The following is a 15,274-nucleotide window of genomic DNA, read 5'->3' as shown; positions in this document are numbered from 1 at the left end:
TTTGTCTAAATAAAAATGTCCTCAAACTTCATGTTTAAAAAGTTCTCTTTAGGTGGTCCATACTGTTCAGTAACACCCTGTTTCTTAAGGCTTTGTATTACTTCGCACATTTTCGATTCTTTCGGGCTTTCTTAAAAGAGCTTGTTTACTGGAAAACTTTTAGTTCAGCTTATCGACAACACTTTAGACAATTATTTATAGATGTAAAAATGCCAGCAACTTCTCACACCCTTCAATAATTACTTTTTCTGAAAGATCCTGGGCTCATACTTAGATCCAACTAAGAAGCGTAATTCCAATGTACGCTTTTCTACCAAATTATATCCTAGCTAAACTGCTAACCAGAGATCCAAATATATTCTAGCACACCAGTCGTTATCGGCCGCAATATCTTTTCGCGAGTCGCTTCACTCTCACCCTCATATAAGCCTTCTTCAAACCTTTCTATCACAGATAACCGATTCTTTCTCAGCAATATTCTCACTTTTTTGGTAAATAAGAGGAAACACACGGATTCTTTGATGTTAACTAACCAAAAGTTAAAGTACTGAAGGTCTTCTTCGCCAAGTAGTAACTGAACAACTCTTATTTGTCTATGCATCACTACGTAGATCCTTAACCGCTTTGTCACGTCACATAACTTAAGCAGCTCCCAAATAATTATTACATACTCGTGACTTTCACTGCCAAAAAATACATAAGACGCTTTACAATTAACCATAGATATGTTCTGCTTTCTCACCCGATTCAACGTAGTATAAATTTCAACAGATGCTGACCTAACTCAGGTCTACAATTAAATTCAATGAATCCACCTTAAACTAGATTATTACTTTTTCTATAATTGTCGCCCTAAAGTTTTCCCCTTCATAACTCTCACCTTTTTTAGGGCTGCGCCAATGTCTAGAATAAAACCCATCACAATAAAAACGTTCTACTAGTCTTTGAGTCCAATTAATAGAAAAGTCTGTTTGTCCCGTTAACCTTTCAAAAAGCAGTAAAAATATTATTTTTGAAAAGCTTACAAGATTCCTTCGCTGTGTACCTCTCTAATATTTGAAAACGTTATTAAAATTTCTTTGTATACAAAAATCTTTCACCCTTTCCAAATGGTAAGATACAACGTTGTATAGTGTTCCCAGTTAAGGTGAGCAAAGCTTAGCTCTTTTTTTTAAAATGTTGATATCCCGGTATTAGGTTTCTGAAACTGGTATATTTACGAACTATTAGTAATATAAATAGTAAATTGTATATCATAGACCATAAAATATTATAATATATAGTTATTAAAGAATCAACACGGTTATAATTTATTTAATAAATTTAATGACTGCCGCGGAGGACCAAATACAACCAAAACCAGAAAATAAAGAAACAAAAATGTCGTGCTCGGGTATTTCATGAATATATAATAATTAGCCCTCGAGGGGTAAGGTCATCTATTCAAAAAAAAAACAATTTTCACTTGTAGGCCGCTACACATGGCCAAGAGCTGAGATTTTCTAAATTACTTAACTGGATATTGAGTGGGATGTTGTTCGAAAACATTTTTGTTTAATTTTTAAGGAGTTAAGCTTGGAAGTCGTTATAGATGAGGAGAGGGTGTGAACTCCAGTAAGTTGTGCATTTTCTCAAATTAATAGTTTTCTAACTTATGCAACAGAAGTTTTTTTAAAATAATGGTTTAATTAATTTACTTTTATTTTTTGCTATCGGAGACGTTAAGTTTATTTACCAAGGTGAGCTAATTATTTTAATATTTACGCTATTCAAACTGATAGTATAGCCTTTATTACCATGTCATAACGCCGCGCTTTAAAGGTAATAACAGTTTTTGTCTAAATGTGTTGTAAACCTTTTTCAAGTCTTAAACGTGCTTGGGTTAGTTTTTTTATACAAATCCTTTTCATTTTAGGAGTCACTTTAGAAATTTATGTTCTTTAAAAAACATGTTTATCGAAATTAGATAAAGTCTCGGAGGAAGCAGTGCCATGTAGCGTTATATTAAACAAAGAATATTATAACTTTAAAGGTCAGCTTTATTTTAAATGTTGACGCCGTTATTGGAGTGTTAAATTTAAAAAGGCTAGAGGAGCATCCAAAACTGCTTCGAAATACTAGAAGTAGATAATAGATATAATGCTATATTTTGCTTCATTTTGGTGGCGATAATTTTACAAGGTGGGTTGTTTGAAACATTTTATGCAAGCAAGAAATTGAGCCCGCTCCCTGGTAATGATTTTGTAGATTTGTTCCACTTTTTTGTTGAAATTAAAAAACTGTGCCTAAGTTATTGAGCCTTTCACATATTAACAGCTGAAGGCATGGTTATTGATGTTGGATACTAAAGAAATAAGGGGAAAATAAAGAGTTGTTAGAGCATTTTAGTAACTTTTCTAAATAGGAAATAGTTTGTCCCTTCAAATCTGTGATAGATAATTGTTTAAGCACTACAGTTGAGTCGGAACTTATAAGCTAAGTGGAATTTCTCTTGGACGTCCAAGATTGGATGCTTCTATCGACATTTTTGAAGTCAAAGACAAAGTATTTTTTTATTGATAAAGACTTTTTCTTACGCAAGTATACGTCATAACTCTAATTTATTTTTTGCCAAGAGTCAAGAAGCCTATCCCATATAAAAAATGCTATAGTAAAAATAAAAACTTACTTAAGCAGTTTAGGAATGGCCCATATTAACATTATTCAGGTACGCTGTTCTCAGAGGTCATTATGGACAAAATCTTATTTTTGAACAGAAGAAAGTTGAGAAAAAGAGAGAAAAGAGAGTTCTAAGCACATCTACTTTGAACACTAATGAACTCTGGTATAAGCGGTTAGGAATTCCCAATTTTAGGGCAACTGCCTACTTTTTCATAACAAAGGTGCTCGGCCTAAAAAAAGGAAAAAAAAAATTTCGCTCTAATTCAAAATACTTTTTGAAATTTGTCATAACTTGTACCAACTATTATACATTACCGTGGATGAACAATTGCTTATTTTTTTGTGGAAGATGCCAGATGCCAACAAGCCGGCGGTCAAATATGGCAGTAAAATAGTAATGTTGTGTACCGAAAATTAACACACTTTTATAAAAATAAACCACACAGAAATAGTAATTAAAAGATAAATTAATTAAAAATGTTATAACTAATATTTTTAAAGTAATCGTAAGTTAAACAGTTTGTTATGTGATATGTTCAGCAATATTCAATGTATACATACAATTATGGTATTTATTGTGCAGTCGTTTCTTTTCAACGGAACCAAATTAAACAGTAAAATTAATCTAAACAAAAATACATAAGAAATTCTTTTTTAACCTTTAGTAAAGGTAAATAAACGAATTGATTGCCTATAATAAAATAGCTCTCGTATGGCTCATTTTTTTTTACGTCGTTCGAAAAGAACGAAAAGCCCTTCCTTTAGTGTTTTGCATTTGCCGAGATCCGAGGTCTCGATATGCAAAATTACTTCGGTTTGTCATCTTTCAATTTTTCGGTGGAAGGGCTCAAGAATTCAAATGTAAAAAAAATTGGCCGGTGCCGCCACTGTCAAGATTGCCTTTGTCACCCAAGAAATACTTTCATACGCTAACATTTGACCCAACAAATCGCACAATACAGAATTACCCCCAGACCAACTGAGTGCACCTTTTCCAAGAACACTCAAAATAAAGAAAGCTCTCCCAGAAAGTAATTCAACCAGTTAACAAGAAGAGCTAAGTATCCTCCGCTAACATGAAGCCTAAGTCAAAAGACTATAAACAGTCCTCTGTTAACTGAAATATTTAACAATTAAGTTAGTTTTAAAGTGCCCTACTATAAAAGAGATAAATTTTATACCAAACGAAATAACTGTGGAGATCTTGTAGAAGGCCTTTACTACCTTTAAACTTATAAGTTTACAGTGCTCTATTCATTAATTAGTTACTTTATATTTTTTTTTAAAACTCTTCCTCATTGCTAGGCTATAAAATTTTTTATCCTTTACAACTATTCCATTCGATTGTAACAACGATTTTCGGAAGTTTGTAACTTAAAATGTGAGATTTCCTCTTTTCTCAGTAAAGTCTGTTCACCGATTAGTTTTTTCCTCGAATAAACGAATATAAGTAAACTATTGAAGCTTTTTTAGGGATGCAAAAAATACCCTTTGCTAGCAATAGATATGAAGATTTGATATTAAGAAGGTAAAAAGGTATTTCAATTAGTATAAATAAATTTTTATAGAGATAGCATTTCATTACTAACTTCACTACCTCTTAAGCTTTACGGAATCAAAAGGCGTATAACTATTTAGACAGGAATAAGTAAATTAAAAAAGATTACGATATAAATATATGATCCTCCCTTTTATATAAATTGTTAATAAGCGAGCAGTGCTAAGAAATTTTGTAAAAATAATCAAAACAACCCTGAAAACAAAAAGTAAAGCTAATCACCTGGAGGGACTAGCCTATGGTTGAAACTGAGAAGTAAGCTCAGCAATTTTGAAGCCCACAAAAAGGAAGTCCAAAACTCCTCCCTGCCTCCACGGAGAGTCGAACTCCGGACCTTTGGTTTACTAGACCAACGCTCTGCCAACTGAGCCATAGAGGCACTCACGCCTGGAGGCTCATCAATTTATAATTGTTCTTCCATAATTGTTTTAGCGCTTAGTCAACTTTACTATTGTTACAGTCTGAAACTCTTTTATTACAAGTACACTGTTTTGTTTTGCTTTTAATATGTAGACTAAAATAAATTTATGTTAAATCTTTTTTCTGATTTACAGATTTAACTCTGTTAAATGCTAATTTTACCTATATTAAGAAATTTTTTTTTAAGATTTCCTTATATTTGTAATAAGTTTGTTAGATTTTGATTGTGTGAACATTTTGAAATGGTGTGTGGAAATATAATTGCTGGTCTTTTAGATTTGGGATTAAATATCAATTTAATTTCTGTTTTTCTTAACTATATGTAAGAAAAGAGCGGACAACTAAAAGTGTAAAACGTCATAGAGAGAGCAATCTAAAGCCTAAAAAACCGCGGAATAAGCAATGCTATAAAAGATAAATTTAAATTTTGTTATACAAAAAAATTAATATTATAATAGAAGCCGCGGTAATAATTGTGAACTTGCTTGAAAGATACGTACAAACGCTTAACTTTTTTCAGGGTTGTAGGAAAAGTAAAAATAAAAAATGCTTTGCAATTTCGCAGAACGCCTTTCATTTAAGACCTTTTATGATGGTCGTTTTTTATTATTATAATTTGTAATTTAAGCAAAAAGCATTAACTTAAGCGGATCCGAATTGCCAACCTAAATGAATAAAATAATATATTACATTCTTTTAGGATCAATATATACTAGACTACCAAAGAAAGTAAAAAGCACTAAGGCGAGCGGAATTAAGAAATAATAGCCGTAGTGCCATATTAAATCCTGATTTAAAATTAAAGTGGGTTTAATTTCCAAGATGACTTTAATATGCATACTGATGCAGGAATATATAATAAAGATACATATATTAAAGGCAACTTTATTCCCGATCTTGCTTTATGTGAGCTGTTAGAAAGAATGTTAACGTAAAAACAGAAAATTATTCCCTTATAAATAGGGTAGTTGTGAAATTAATCTAAAGGAAACGTTGCGCATGGCTTCTAAAATTCTGTAAAAAAACCAACTTAAGTGTGAGGTTCTCGGTGACCATTTACTATAACGATGGGCGGTGAACTTGAGTAATTCGAAAAACAGATAAATTATATGTTTAAGAAGCATCGCTTTTTATAAGCTCAATTATTCAAGACTTTGTCCAATCTTAGGTTCCTACCAATTTTAAGAGTAGTGGTTTTCAACTGAGGTTTATCGAGTAATATTTCAACACCTCCTGCGACTCTCCGCAGCACAACGCACCCCTCAAAACAGAGCTGAACTCAGGAAGGTACCATACTGACCATGTATTGATTGGGTAAGTAATTACATGATCATGTACACAAAGGTGTATACGTCCATGCAGCTACCATAGCCTTAGATCAGGGTAACATGACCCGAGACAGGTATTAATGCATGCGCGTGCATTCCACCTCCAGATGGCAACTTTTGAGCACCCTAGATCGAAACCACAGTTTCCCGCGAGGAATAACGCAAAGCCTGGACGCGTGTGTTATATATAGGCACAATCTTTTTCGTGCGCTTTTACGACGATGAACCTGGTGACAGAACAGTAATCTCCTTAACTCCATGAAGAATGTACAGTCTAGTACGAAGGATCAAAAGGTTAGGTCAAACAGTCAGAGCCAAGACAAATCGCTCGATAAAGCCTACTCATTAAGTAGTCGCCCTACACAGATACCAAGATGATCCAGCTATAATAAATCAAGGACTTACCTTCTGTGATCAAAGCACTAGAAACGTTGCCTACGCGTATACCGCACAAAAATCAAAGATGTTAAAATAGAGATAATGCGAGCACAGAACACGCGAAAGCAACTGGACAAGAGAACGAGTCTCTTATCTCTTATACGAGGTTTTCAATCTCTTAATTATAAAAAAAGATCCGTAAAAGGTCGAAATAGTGCCTTTACCCATGAAAATAAAGTAGACAAGATTCAAAAGTGACTATGGGTAAAACACTAAAATATAAAATTAAAATAATAAAATATATTAAAAATAAAATATAAATCTCTTAGAAGTAGCTATAAATTTAGGCACTTTCTATACAAAGAGAAGGCTGCCTCAATGAACTTAAATGAGGTTAGAGATCACTGCTCAGACCTATTAACCAATTGTGAATGCTTCCAAATAAGCATTAGATTACTACGCGATGACCTAAAGAAGTTAGGCATTTGATTACTAAAAGTGGTACCAGAGTTTAGGTTACAACGTTGGTAAAAATTTAGTATACTAAGATTACTTCCTAGTTCAAAAGATCATGACTTAGTTCTACAGGTTTGTATGTTTCACTTTGGTTTTTCAATCCTAACCCAGGGGGCTAAAAGCTATTGCAGAGATGTTTAGAAATATTGCTTACTAATGTATGAGGCTTATTTGAAACTTAGAGCTTCGGTGTTCTTGCTCATAACGAGATAGAAAGCTTTACTTAAAGACCTTAGCTACAAAGTCTATTAGCCACCTAAGGGAGTAGGAAAGTTCAGAATTGAAGTGCTTGTCCCCTAGAGAGCTATGCTTAAGAATGGAATGGAACCATTGACCTTACTGTAAAGAAGTAAGGTTATACTACTTAACTACTTAAGCAATTTACTAATAAAGTTCTACTTTAGTAGAACAAAATTAACTAACATGTTAAAAATGCTAATTAACTTGTCCTACCAAAGTAGAACGGAAAAAAAGCGAGTAAATTTATGTTTTCCCTCTTTTACGGTCCTAGTTAACACGAAGTAGTTCACTAGGACTTGGCTCGAGTAGGAAACATTAGTTTTGCTTAACTTGCGGATAATAAGTTTTCGCTAAATTAGCGTTCAAAAGTGTCCTTGCCGAGAATGAATTATTTGAGATATAAAGATGTGCTGCAATAAAAGATAAAAAAAATATTAGAAAACCATAAGTTTTCAAGATATGATTAAGTTACTGCTATTGTTAATCCCCAAAAACACTGTAAAACATATAATTTAAAAGCCATAGTGCTCGCTCTACTTTAGTTACAAAAATTACAACGCTTCCTATAAACACCAAACATATTTTAAGCAGGGCTTTTACTTTATAGTTATTAGTGTAAAATTAGTCTGCAGATTCTATGATGACTTAAAGATAAAGGCAAACAGCAGTTTAACCTTCAACTAACAAGACAAATCTCATGCGGTCCGAAAGTTTTATTTATACGACCTAAACTAAGTGGGAGTAGTTAAAAAAGTTTAAGTTGGTATTCTTTTATTAACTTGAAAAAATCTATTTTTATTATATATTATATAAAGCTTTTTTACTATTTTTACCTTAATAAAATATAATTAATATAAAATTCTTAGTAACGCAGATTCAATTGTTATAAAGGTAAAAAAAGAAGAGGAAATAAAGCCAAAACGCCCTGCTCCTAAAAAGGTAACTACTCCTTATAAACCATAGAACTGATTTTTGTACATAGCATTTGGAAATTCTGGTATAACAGTTAAGTATACGGTATAATAACGATTTTAATATGGCATAACCCTACAAGATAATTATATAAAATTAATTATATCAAGTTATAGGTGGGATTTTAAGGCCTGTTAAACTTAAATTTAACATGGATTTTTAAAAAGCTTTACTGTTTTTAACAGTTTTGATATTTAAAAACTTTTACAAAAGTGTAACTGGGCAATGCTGTTGTTATAAATGACCATGAGGGCTGTACCATTTATCTGCACCTATACAGCTGTGGCTTACTACTGAAACTTATCAACATGGCTATGGCACAAGGCGAAGAAGTAGAAGTTGAGGAAGAGGACTTAGGACCAATTTCTATCAGTAAGCTAGAGGTAAATTATATAATAGTTACTATCATAAATGAGCTTATTTCTGTTAGTTTATCTAACAATTTTTTCAAGAGTCATGGTATATCCACGTCTGACATTAAGAAACTGACCGATGCAGGCTACCATACTGTCGAATCCGTTGCTTACTGTCCGAAAAAGACGCTTTGTATGGTGAAAGGAATAAGCGAGACCAAAGCAGAAAAAATCTTATTAGAGAGCAGTAAACTTGTGCCTATGGGCTTTACTACGGCCACTGAGTTCCATCAGCGGCGTTCAGAGCTCATTCAAATAAGTACTGGTTCCAAGGAACTCGATAGTTTGTTAAAAGGTGGGATTGAAACAGGTTCCATCACTGAAGTATTTGGAGAATTTCGGACGGGAAAGACTCAACTTTGTCACACTTTGGCTGTTACCTGCCAGGTATTATAAATTCTGTTTTCAGTGTTTCACAGCCTTGTCTATTTTCGATTCGTATCTTTATAGCTGCCCATTGATAACGGAGGTGGTGAAGGGAAATGTATCTATATCGACACAGAAGGCACTTTTCGTCCTGAGCGTTTGCTTGCCGTGGCTGAAAGGTAGTTGCATTTTGACACTGATCCACTTTTATGAATGAAAACTAACGATTGTTAGATACAAATTATCTGGGCAGGACGTTCTAGACAACGTCGCCTACGCTAGGGCTTATAATACTGACCACCAAATGGCGTTACTCCTATCCGCGTCAGCCATGATGGCAGAGTCGAGGTGATTTTATACACAGACTAACAACAATATAAACTTTCAAGTAGCTTAACCCTTCACTAGGTACGCACTATTAATAATTGACAGCGCCACGGCCCTGTACAGAACAGATTACTCTGGCCGCGGAGAGCTCTCTGCACGACAAATGCATATGGCTCGTTTTCTTCGTTTTCTTCTGAGACTAGCAGACGAGGTGAAATCTTGCAAGTGTAGTTCAAGGCGGATTCTTTACTCGCGCTAACATTTATTTGTAAACTACCAAGTTTGGCGTCGCTGTAGTTATAACCAATCAAGTTGTTGCGCAAGTTGACGGTAATCCCTTTTCTTTGGATCCCAAAAAGCCAGTGGGCGGAAACATAATGGCCCATTCTTCCACGACGCGGCTGTACCTCCGAAAAGGGAAAGGCGAAAACAGAATTTGCAAGATATACGACTCGCCTTGCCTACCAGAAGCTGAAGCCATCTTTTCTATCGGCGCGGAGGGGATTGCCGATTCGAAAGATTGACCATAGATTAGTTATAAAAAAATCCCTTAAAATTTTCGAGAGTTAGTAAAGTTTATTTGTTGAGTAAACCCGTTTATTCCACTTTTCAGTAAAAAAGTATTCATTTCTTAGCTTAGAAATTCTTGCTAACATCTTTGGTTATCGTTTAGTTATAATGTCTTCCGGTGCGGATTTTATATAAAAAACCCTATTATTTTGCATAAATAAAAATTTTATTAGAAATGTTAGCTAAGAAACTTTACCTTTTTACTTTCTCTTGTAATTTCGTCTGCCTTGAGGAGCATATTTAAATATTTTATGCACAGAGATCTCTGTAAGTTTGCTTGCTGCGCAATTTCGTGTTGGTATCTATTAGTGACGGAAGTGTATAAAAATTTTGAAGCGAATTTTTATTGCTTATATTTAAATTGAGTTAAGCAAGCTAGTAGTGCCATAAAATGGGTAACATTGTTAAGAAATTTTAGAGCGATATACATATATTGGTGGAAACAACTATTTACAATCCTGTAGGAGAGTCGTTAAGTATTGTTAGTATGTTTGAGAGATCCGTAAAGGTTGGATCCTTCTGAAAACTGGCGGGACACTTTTGCAATATCTTTTTAGCATCAAAAGTACACTGTGGAAATTATTACATCACCAACTGCAGCACGAAATAAAAAAACAGCCAACTTTTTTTTTAGACGGTTTTTTAAGCGATTTCTTACTATTTTGGTTGTTGTCATCTGTTAAATATTTTAAAGTACTTTAATACTTTTGATCAAGGGGTAAAGTTTTGTTAAACCAATCAAATCTAAAGTTTTTAGGTTAAATTACAATCCGCTGAAATGACTGTCTCAGCTACGGTATTAACAGAAGATTGAAGCCTTTGCTCTAACTCCGCTGAAGCGACAATTTCACTTCCTTTCTTTTTAAATAAAAATAAATAAAAAAGTTGATCAAACATAAGCGTAATTAAAAAGCATAACGATTGTTAAAGACCTCATGAGAAAACGAAAAAAAGTAATTTGAAAGTATTTTAAAGCTTATAAAGTTTCTTTTAACTAAAGAAAAAACTTTTTATTAGATAGAGATGAACAAGAAAAGTTAATAAGTCTAGATTTTATAAATTCAGTAAGTGTTCTTAAGATTTGCTTTAAGCAAAATATTTGAGCGTTTTTATCTTACAAAAAATGCAAGTATATGGTTAAATACCTTTGGTAAATTCTTAAAGTTTAAGGAAGCTGCTGTCAATTTAAAGGCGGTCATAAAATCACCAAAAGAGGCATTAAAATTAACTATGTCATTATTGATAGAAATAAGCAGCTTATAATTTTTTTCAAACTGTTCAAAAGCTTCACTTAATGCTGCAAAATGATCTTCAAAAGTGTTGAACATTACCACTAATTTTGGTTTAAAAAGGAACTTTAAAAATATACACCCCCTCCTACAGGCCTCTTGGGCATAAAAATTTTTTGCTTGAGGTCTATTAATTTATACTTGCAGGAAACGAAGCCCGTGGATGCCTTAATGAGGATTAGCAAGTTAAGTGATAAACTAGAGGAAGTTTGCTTTTTAGCTTCCCATTACATTTTTAGGTATTATATATAATAAATGAAGGGTTACTGCTACTGTCTACTATAAGTTACACGCGTGTAATAGAGGCTAGACCCGGGTTTGACTTTTTTTAAGAATTTTATTTCAAATATATTGGTAAAATGACTACTTTTTATATAATGCCACTAAGTTATATATATATATACTATCATATGGCAAAAATTTAGACACCATAGAAAAATAGTAATCAACAGACTTCCCAAGGCTGCGTCATAAATAGAGTGTTAAAAAAGTTTGCATTTTTAGACTGCGCGAGTAAATATAAGCTCTATACATACCAGTTTTCATTTTTATAAACGTTTCAAAGTACATATAAAGTTATCTTAGATATTTCTTTATAAAATTTTTATAGTTATCAAAGTTATCAAACATGATACCGCAGCGAGAAGTAATCCGCAATGTCATTTTTTAATTTTATTAGAAAAATCTACATTAACAACTTTAATTTAACATTCAATCCTTTATTATATTTTACTAAATTATCTCTTCAAAAACAGTTGTTATATATCCGCACTGCCAGATCCGTAGCACAGCGCGGTGTAAAGGGTCCTGCCCTTTTCAAGCATTGGTATTCCACTGGATATCTTTTAGGGCTCAAGCAATATTCTTTGCTTATATGAAGATACGCAATAGTTCTAAAATTCTTATACCAAATTTTATAAATGTTATAAGCCTGTGTTTATGCAATTCTTACACAACGGCATTAACTCGTCCTGTTCTTTTTCCTTTTTCATCGGTGTTGGATCAATCCAAAGACGACCTCCTCGGCCGACCCTCCGCCTTCCGCCACAGACAAAAGTGGTGGTCTCCTTTATAATATTAATATTAATAACAAAATTTATGTCCTGCAATAATATTTACGCCGTAGAAGGCGGGAACGCTCAAAAAAGTAAACTTGGCAGCATGTGGATCTTCGGTAAGGGGTTTACCCAAGCCGCGGCCCTGCAGGGAAATGAATAATAATAACTATTATAACAATAACAACGTAAAAATAAGAATAAACATACGCCACAGTAGCCAATATGCTTCTTCTTCGAGCTAAAAGGGAACGGGTTATATCCTTGAGTAACCCCCTTGCTGTAGACACGTGCAAGGTCAAGCTGAGCTCCGCCAATAGTGGTGACTGTTGTGGACGCTAGGCCATCGTTTGCTTTAGCTGTTCAAATAAACATAAAAAAGCGTGAAAAGTTTTGTAAAAGAAGTCAAACGGCTAGCGCCAGGCTCTGCCCCTTCTTTTTCCTGCTTTTCTACTGGTCCTCTGTCTTCTGCTTCTTTTAAGGCTACTTGTGATAAAAAGCAATGACAAGAAAAAGCAAACCAACCCAATAAGCGAACAACTACCTTCAGAAGGGCCACTTCTGGGCTGACTAGGTTTCTTTTTATACTTTTCAGAATTTTTTTTCAGAGACCGGCTCCTGTACACTTGAATATGTTAAATTCATATATAATCGGGGAAAAAGAATAAACCTGTGGGAACTGAAAAACTTATTAATTTTTTTAGAGGCCTTTTACAAAGAAAATTGGTTTTCTTCAAATAATAAAGACAAGACGAAAAAACCTGCTCTTCGTCGTACTCACTTTTTTTCTTCGGTTCATCTTTTTCTTTTATAAATTCCCTAAAGGTCCAGTCATTAGCTGACAGGCGCGCCTCAAAGATCTCAATGAAACGAAGAGTTACAATACGTTTTCCAAAAGAAACGTATATTAAAAAACCTCCAGAGCCAAGTGGATTCTTTCTCTTTTTAACTTTTCGCGTTTCTTCACCATTTCCAGGAGAGTGCGCAGTTTTTCAAAATCTCTTTTCAGCTTCACCATGCGTTCGTAGGAATGCTCTTCAACTTTCCGGTGCTAGTGGAGAATAACGGACATTTTCTAGCGAGTAAAATACAGCGACCACTCACTTTTCTTGTCAGGATTTTATCAGCACGCCGTCTGAAGGCAACGTATGGATTGGAGACGCTTGCCGGATCATTGCTCTTGTCCGTCTTCACAACGGGTCGCAGAGGCAGCCCCTGGTTCCTTGCTCGTTTGCCTGACAGCAAGAAATTTGGAAAATGGAAAATATTTACTTTATAAAAGTACTTTTCCAATACTCATAAACTTCCATGGCGGCGGAGTCATCCATTTTTAAAAGGTCACGCACTTGATGGAAGGACGGTAGCGCTTTCTTTAAACGGCATTACTTTTTCTATTAACACATAACCCAACCAGAGATAAACCTGGCCAGGCGCCGCACATTCTAAGCGGTCGATCATTGTTTCGAAGGAGTGGCAAGATATGCGATCCCCGTGGATCCTAATATAAAACCAATAAGATACGTTTGCATAGAAGACACAAGCAAGTAGGCTGTGCCTGTAATCCCTTCGAGCTAGCCACGCATCATCTTCAGAATCAGCGTCGTAGTCGACGAATTCGACTGACTGCGGAAGATCTTGGGGATAAGAATTATCTACAAACCGGAAAGCAGTGATAACATGATGTTTTATAACCCTTAATACGGATATAAGGGCCCGGAAGCATAAAGTCTTTCTGGTAAATTTCATCGTAGTAATCGACTTTCTCGCCGGCAGTAGGCGTGGGAATGACTAAAACGTTTTAATATATATGCCTGCAAGGAAAGAAACATACATCGTGATCTACCTGAAGTCGTAGAAGCGAGCCCCCCATCTTGGCGGAGTATAATTTTCAAATGATGTTCCTCCTCCTCTTCCTTCTCCATTCCTAATGGTAATTGAATTTTACATGTGTTGGAGCACAATCTAGCGTAGTAGACCTGTTGCCATTCGTGGCAAAGCCCTTTGTACATACGTATTCATGTCAATTCCAGGGATCTTTCCCACCCCAAAAACAGGTGAAACACGTGTTAGGAAAGTAACAAAAGGTATTTAACGGTAACATATGGCAAAAAAAAAGAGTAGGGGCTCCAAACTAGGAGTTTTACCCCTTTATTAGAGAGGCAAACAATAAACGTAACAAACATTTATAAATTTTTTTAAAGCTATTCAAGTATTATATTTACTTACATCTTCTGCCAGAAGAATAGGTAATGGCTTCGAGTGTTCAAGTTGCCTTGCTCGAAAGTTAAGGCCAGACATAATGAGACACTGAGGTCGCACGTGTTTAAGGCTTACAAGAGAGTCTCAAATTAATATCTATGTACAACTATTGAAATATGAATGTTACCATTTAATTATTTTATATTAAGCGAGTTAGCGTTACTATAAACCATAAGTCAAAAAAAGTTAAGTATTAGAAGTAAGTATATACTAAGTTAATTTTATAGTACAGCCCAGGAGGCTCTCACCTAAAAACTTTGAGGGATACGTTGGAGCTATTCATTGGGGTAACAAAATTTCCGTCTCTACCAAAAAAGAGTCCGTTTCCCACATTTGTGTAACTGTACCTCTAAAAAACCTGCTAATGTAGATATATAAAAAACTTACTATCAGAAGGGATAATAAGTAATTTAGGTTATTATATGAAAACTAAGTGAACACAATTACATTTAATTTACTTTTTTTTAATTTTCTTTAATAAGCGCAGAAAGGTAAATATCAGCTGCTAAATTATTAAGTTAAATAGCAATTATTTTTTTTAGTATGTAATTATGCACTAAAAAAGATAAAAGTTATATTATTTTTATTTAAGGAGCTTATATTTAAAACTTATGTAACTTAGTTTTGTAATTAAAATTAAAAGTATACTAGGCTTAATAAAATGCACCAAAATCTATTAGAGCTTTAAGAATAGTAAATATGTAACAATTTATTTTTAAACTGTCTCTAAAGCTTCAGGCTAGCCAGTTTTTAACTCTTACAATAGTTATTAATTCAGAGAAAACGGTTAAAGCTACAAGGAAGGGTAAAAAATGTAAAAAAAATTGCCAAAAAAGCACACCTAGTCACGATAGGGTTACTGGAAGTTAAATTTTCACCCTAATTTTCGCATCACCCACGCACGCTTACTAAGAGTATAATT

At 34.1% G+C, this 15,274-nt stretch overlaps 3 protein-coding genes and 1 non-coding gene across 4 annotated transcripts; 1 reads left to right on the top strand and 3 right to left on the bottom strand.

The window, feature by feature from the left end:
- Positions 1-4,525: 4,525 nt before the first annotated feature.
- Positions 4,526-4,598, bottom strand: Trnat-agu (transfer RNA threonine (anticodon AGU)). The gene has a single exon. It is a non-coding gene; the product is annotated as a tRNA-Thr (tRNA).
- A 3,788-nt stretch (positions 4,599-8,386) lies between these two features.
- On the top strand, positions 8,387-9,813 carry LOC135144211 (DNA repair protein RAD51 homolog A-like). Its single transcript, XM_064076185.1, has 6 exons — positions 8,387-8,456; positions 8,526-8,873; positions 8,937-9,031; positions 9,087-9,200; positions 9,261-9,390; positions 9,461-9,813. Exons 1-6 carry the CDS (start codon positions 8,388-8,390, stop codon positions 9,701-9,703), a joined length of 999 nt encoding a protein of 332 aa, XP_063932255.1. The 5' UTR covers position 8,387; the 3' UTR covers positions 9,704-9,813.
- Positions 9,804-10,958, bottom strand: LOC135144212 (uncharacterized). The gene is made up of 6 exons (XM_064076186.1): positions 10,895-10,958; positions 10,517-10,607; positions 10,373-10,425; positions 10,204-10,319; positions 9,946-10,051; positions 9,804-9,890 (listed from the first exon to the last, which is right to left on the bottom strand). The coding sequence occupies exons 1-6, from the start codon at positions 10,946-10,948 to the stop codon at positions 9,849-9,851; spliced, it is 462 nt and encodes a 153-aa protein (XP_063932256.1). The 5' UTR covers positions 10,949-10,958; the 3' UTR covers positions 9,804-9,848.
- Positions 10,959-12,221: 1,263 nt separating this feature from the next.
- On the bottom strand, positions 12,222-14,655 carry LOC135144205 (enhancer of polycomb homolog 1-like). The gene is made up of 15 exons (XM_064076179.1): positions 14,601-14,655; positions 14,320-14,458; positions 14,070-14,127; positions 13,937-14,017; positions 13,786-13,881; positions 13,516-13,727; positions 13,379-13,463; positions 13,198-13,328; positions 13,010-13,144; positions 12,855-12,953; positions 12,764-12,801; positions 12,638-12,711; positions 12,505-12,576; positions 12,309-12,452; positions 12,222-12,238 (listed from the first exon to the last, which is right to left on the bottom strand). Exons 2-15 carry the CDS (start codon positions 14,389-14,391, stop codon positions 12,222-12,224), a joined length of 1,314 nt encoding a protein of 437 aa, XP_063932249.1. The 5' UTR covers positions 14,392-14,458; positions 14,601-14,655.
- Positions 14,656-15,274: the final 619 nt, after the last annotated feature.

The sequence above is a fragment of the Zophobas morio genome, unplaced genomic scaffold, assembly GCF_036711695.1.
Source record: "Zophobas morio isolate AGI-343-1 ecotype UQ-CSIRO unplaced genomic scaffold, CSIRO_AGI_Zmor_V1 ptg000085l, whole genome shotgun sequence".
NCBI classification, from domain to species: domain Eukaryota; kingdom Metazoa; phylum Arthropoda; class Insecta; order Coleoptera; family Tenebrionidae; genus Zophobas; species Zophobas morio.
Note: the sequence above shows the minus strand (reverse complement) of the source record. Positions and strands in the feature narration are given on the sequence as shown.

Coding starts and splice junctions, on each gene's coding strand:
- LOC135144211 (XM_064076185.1), top strand. CDS start 8,388: ATGGCACAAGGCGAAGAAGTAGAAGTTGAGGAAGAGGACTTAGGACCA. Junction 8,457..8,525: donor TTTCTATCAGTAAGCTAGAG/GTAAATTATATA, acceptor AATTTTTTCAAG/AGTCATGGTATATCCACGTC. Junction 9,201..9,260: donor GCCATGATGGCAGAGTCGAG/GTGATTTTATAC, acceptor ACCCTTCACTAG/GTACGCACTATTAATAATTG.
- LOC135144212 (XM_064076186.1), bottom strand. CDS start 10,948: ATGACCGCCTTTAAATTGACAGCAGCTTCCTTAAACTTTAAGAATTTA. Junction 10,608..10,894: donor ACTTTAAGAATTTACCAAAG/GTATTTAACCAT, acceptor TTATTTAAAAAG/AAAGGAAGTGAAATTGTCGC. Junction 9,891..9,945: donor TTACAAGAGAAAGTAAAAAG/GTAAAGTTTCTT, acceptor GCAAAATAATAG/GGTTTTTTATATAAAATCCG.
- LOC135144205 (XM_064076179.1), bottom strand. CDS start 14,391: ATGTCTGGCCTTAACTTTCGAGCAAGGCAACTTGAACACTCGAAGCCA. Junction 12,802..12,854: donor GTGAGTACGACGAAGAGCAG/GTTTTTTCGTCT, acceptor TCTTTGTAAAAG/GCCTCTAAAAAAATTAATAA. Junction 12,712..12,763: donor AAGTTTTTCAGTTCCCACAG/GTTTATTCTTTT, acceptor TCAAGTGTACAG/GAGCCGGTCTCTGAAAAAAA.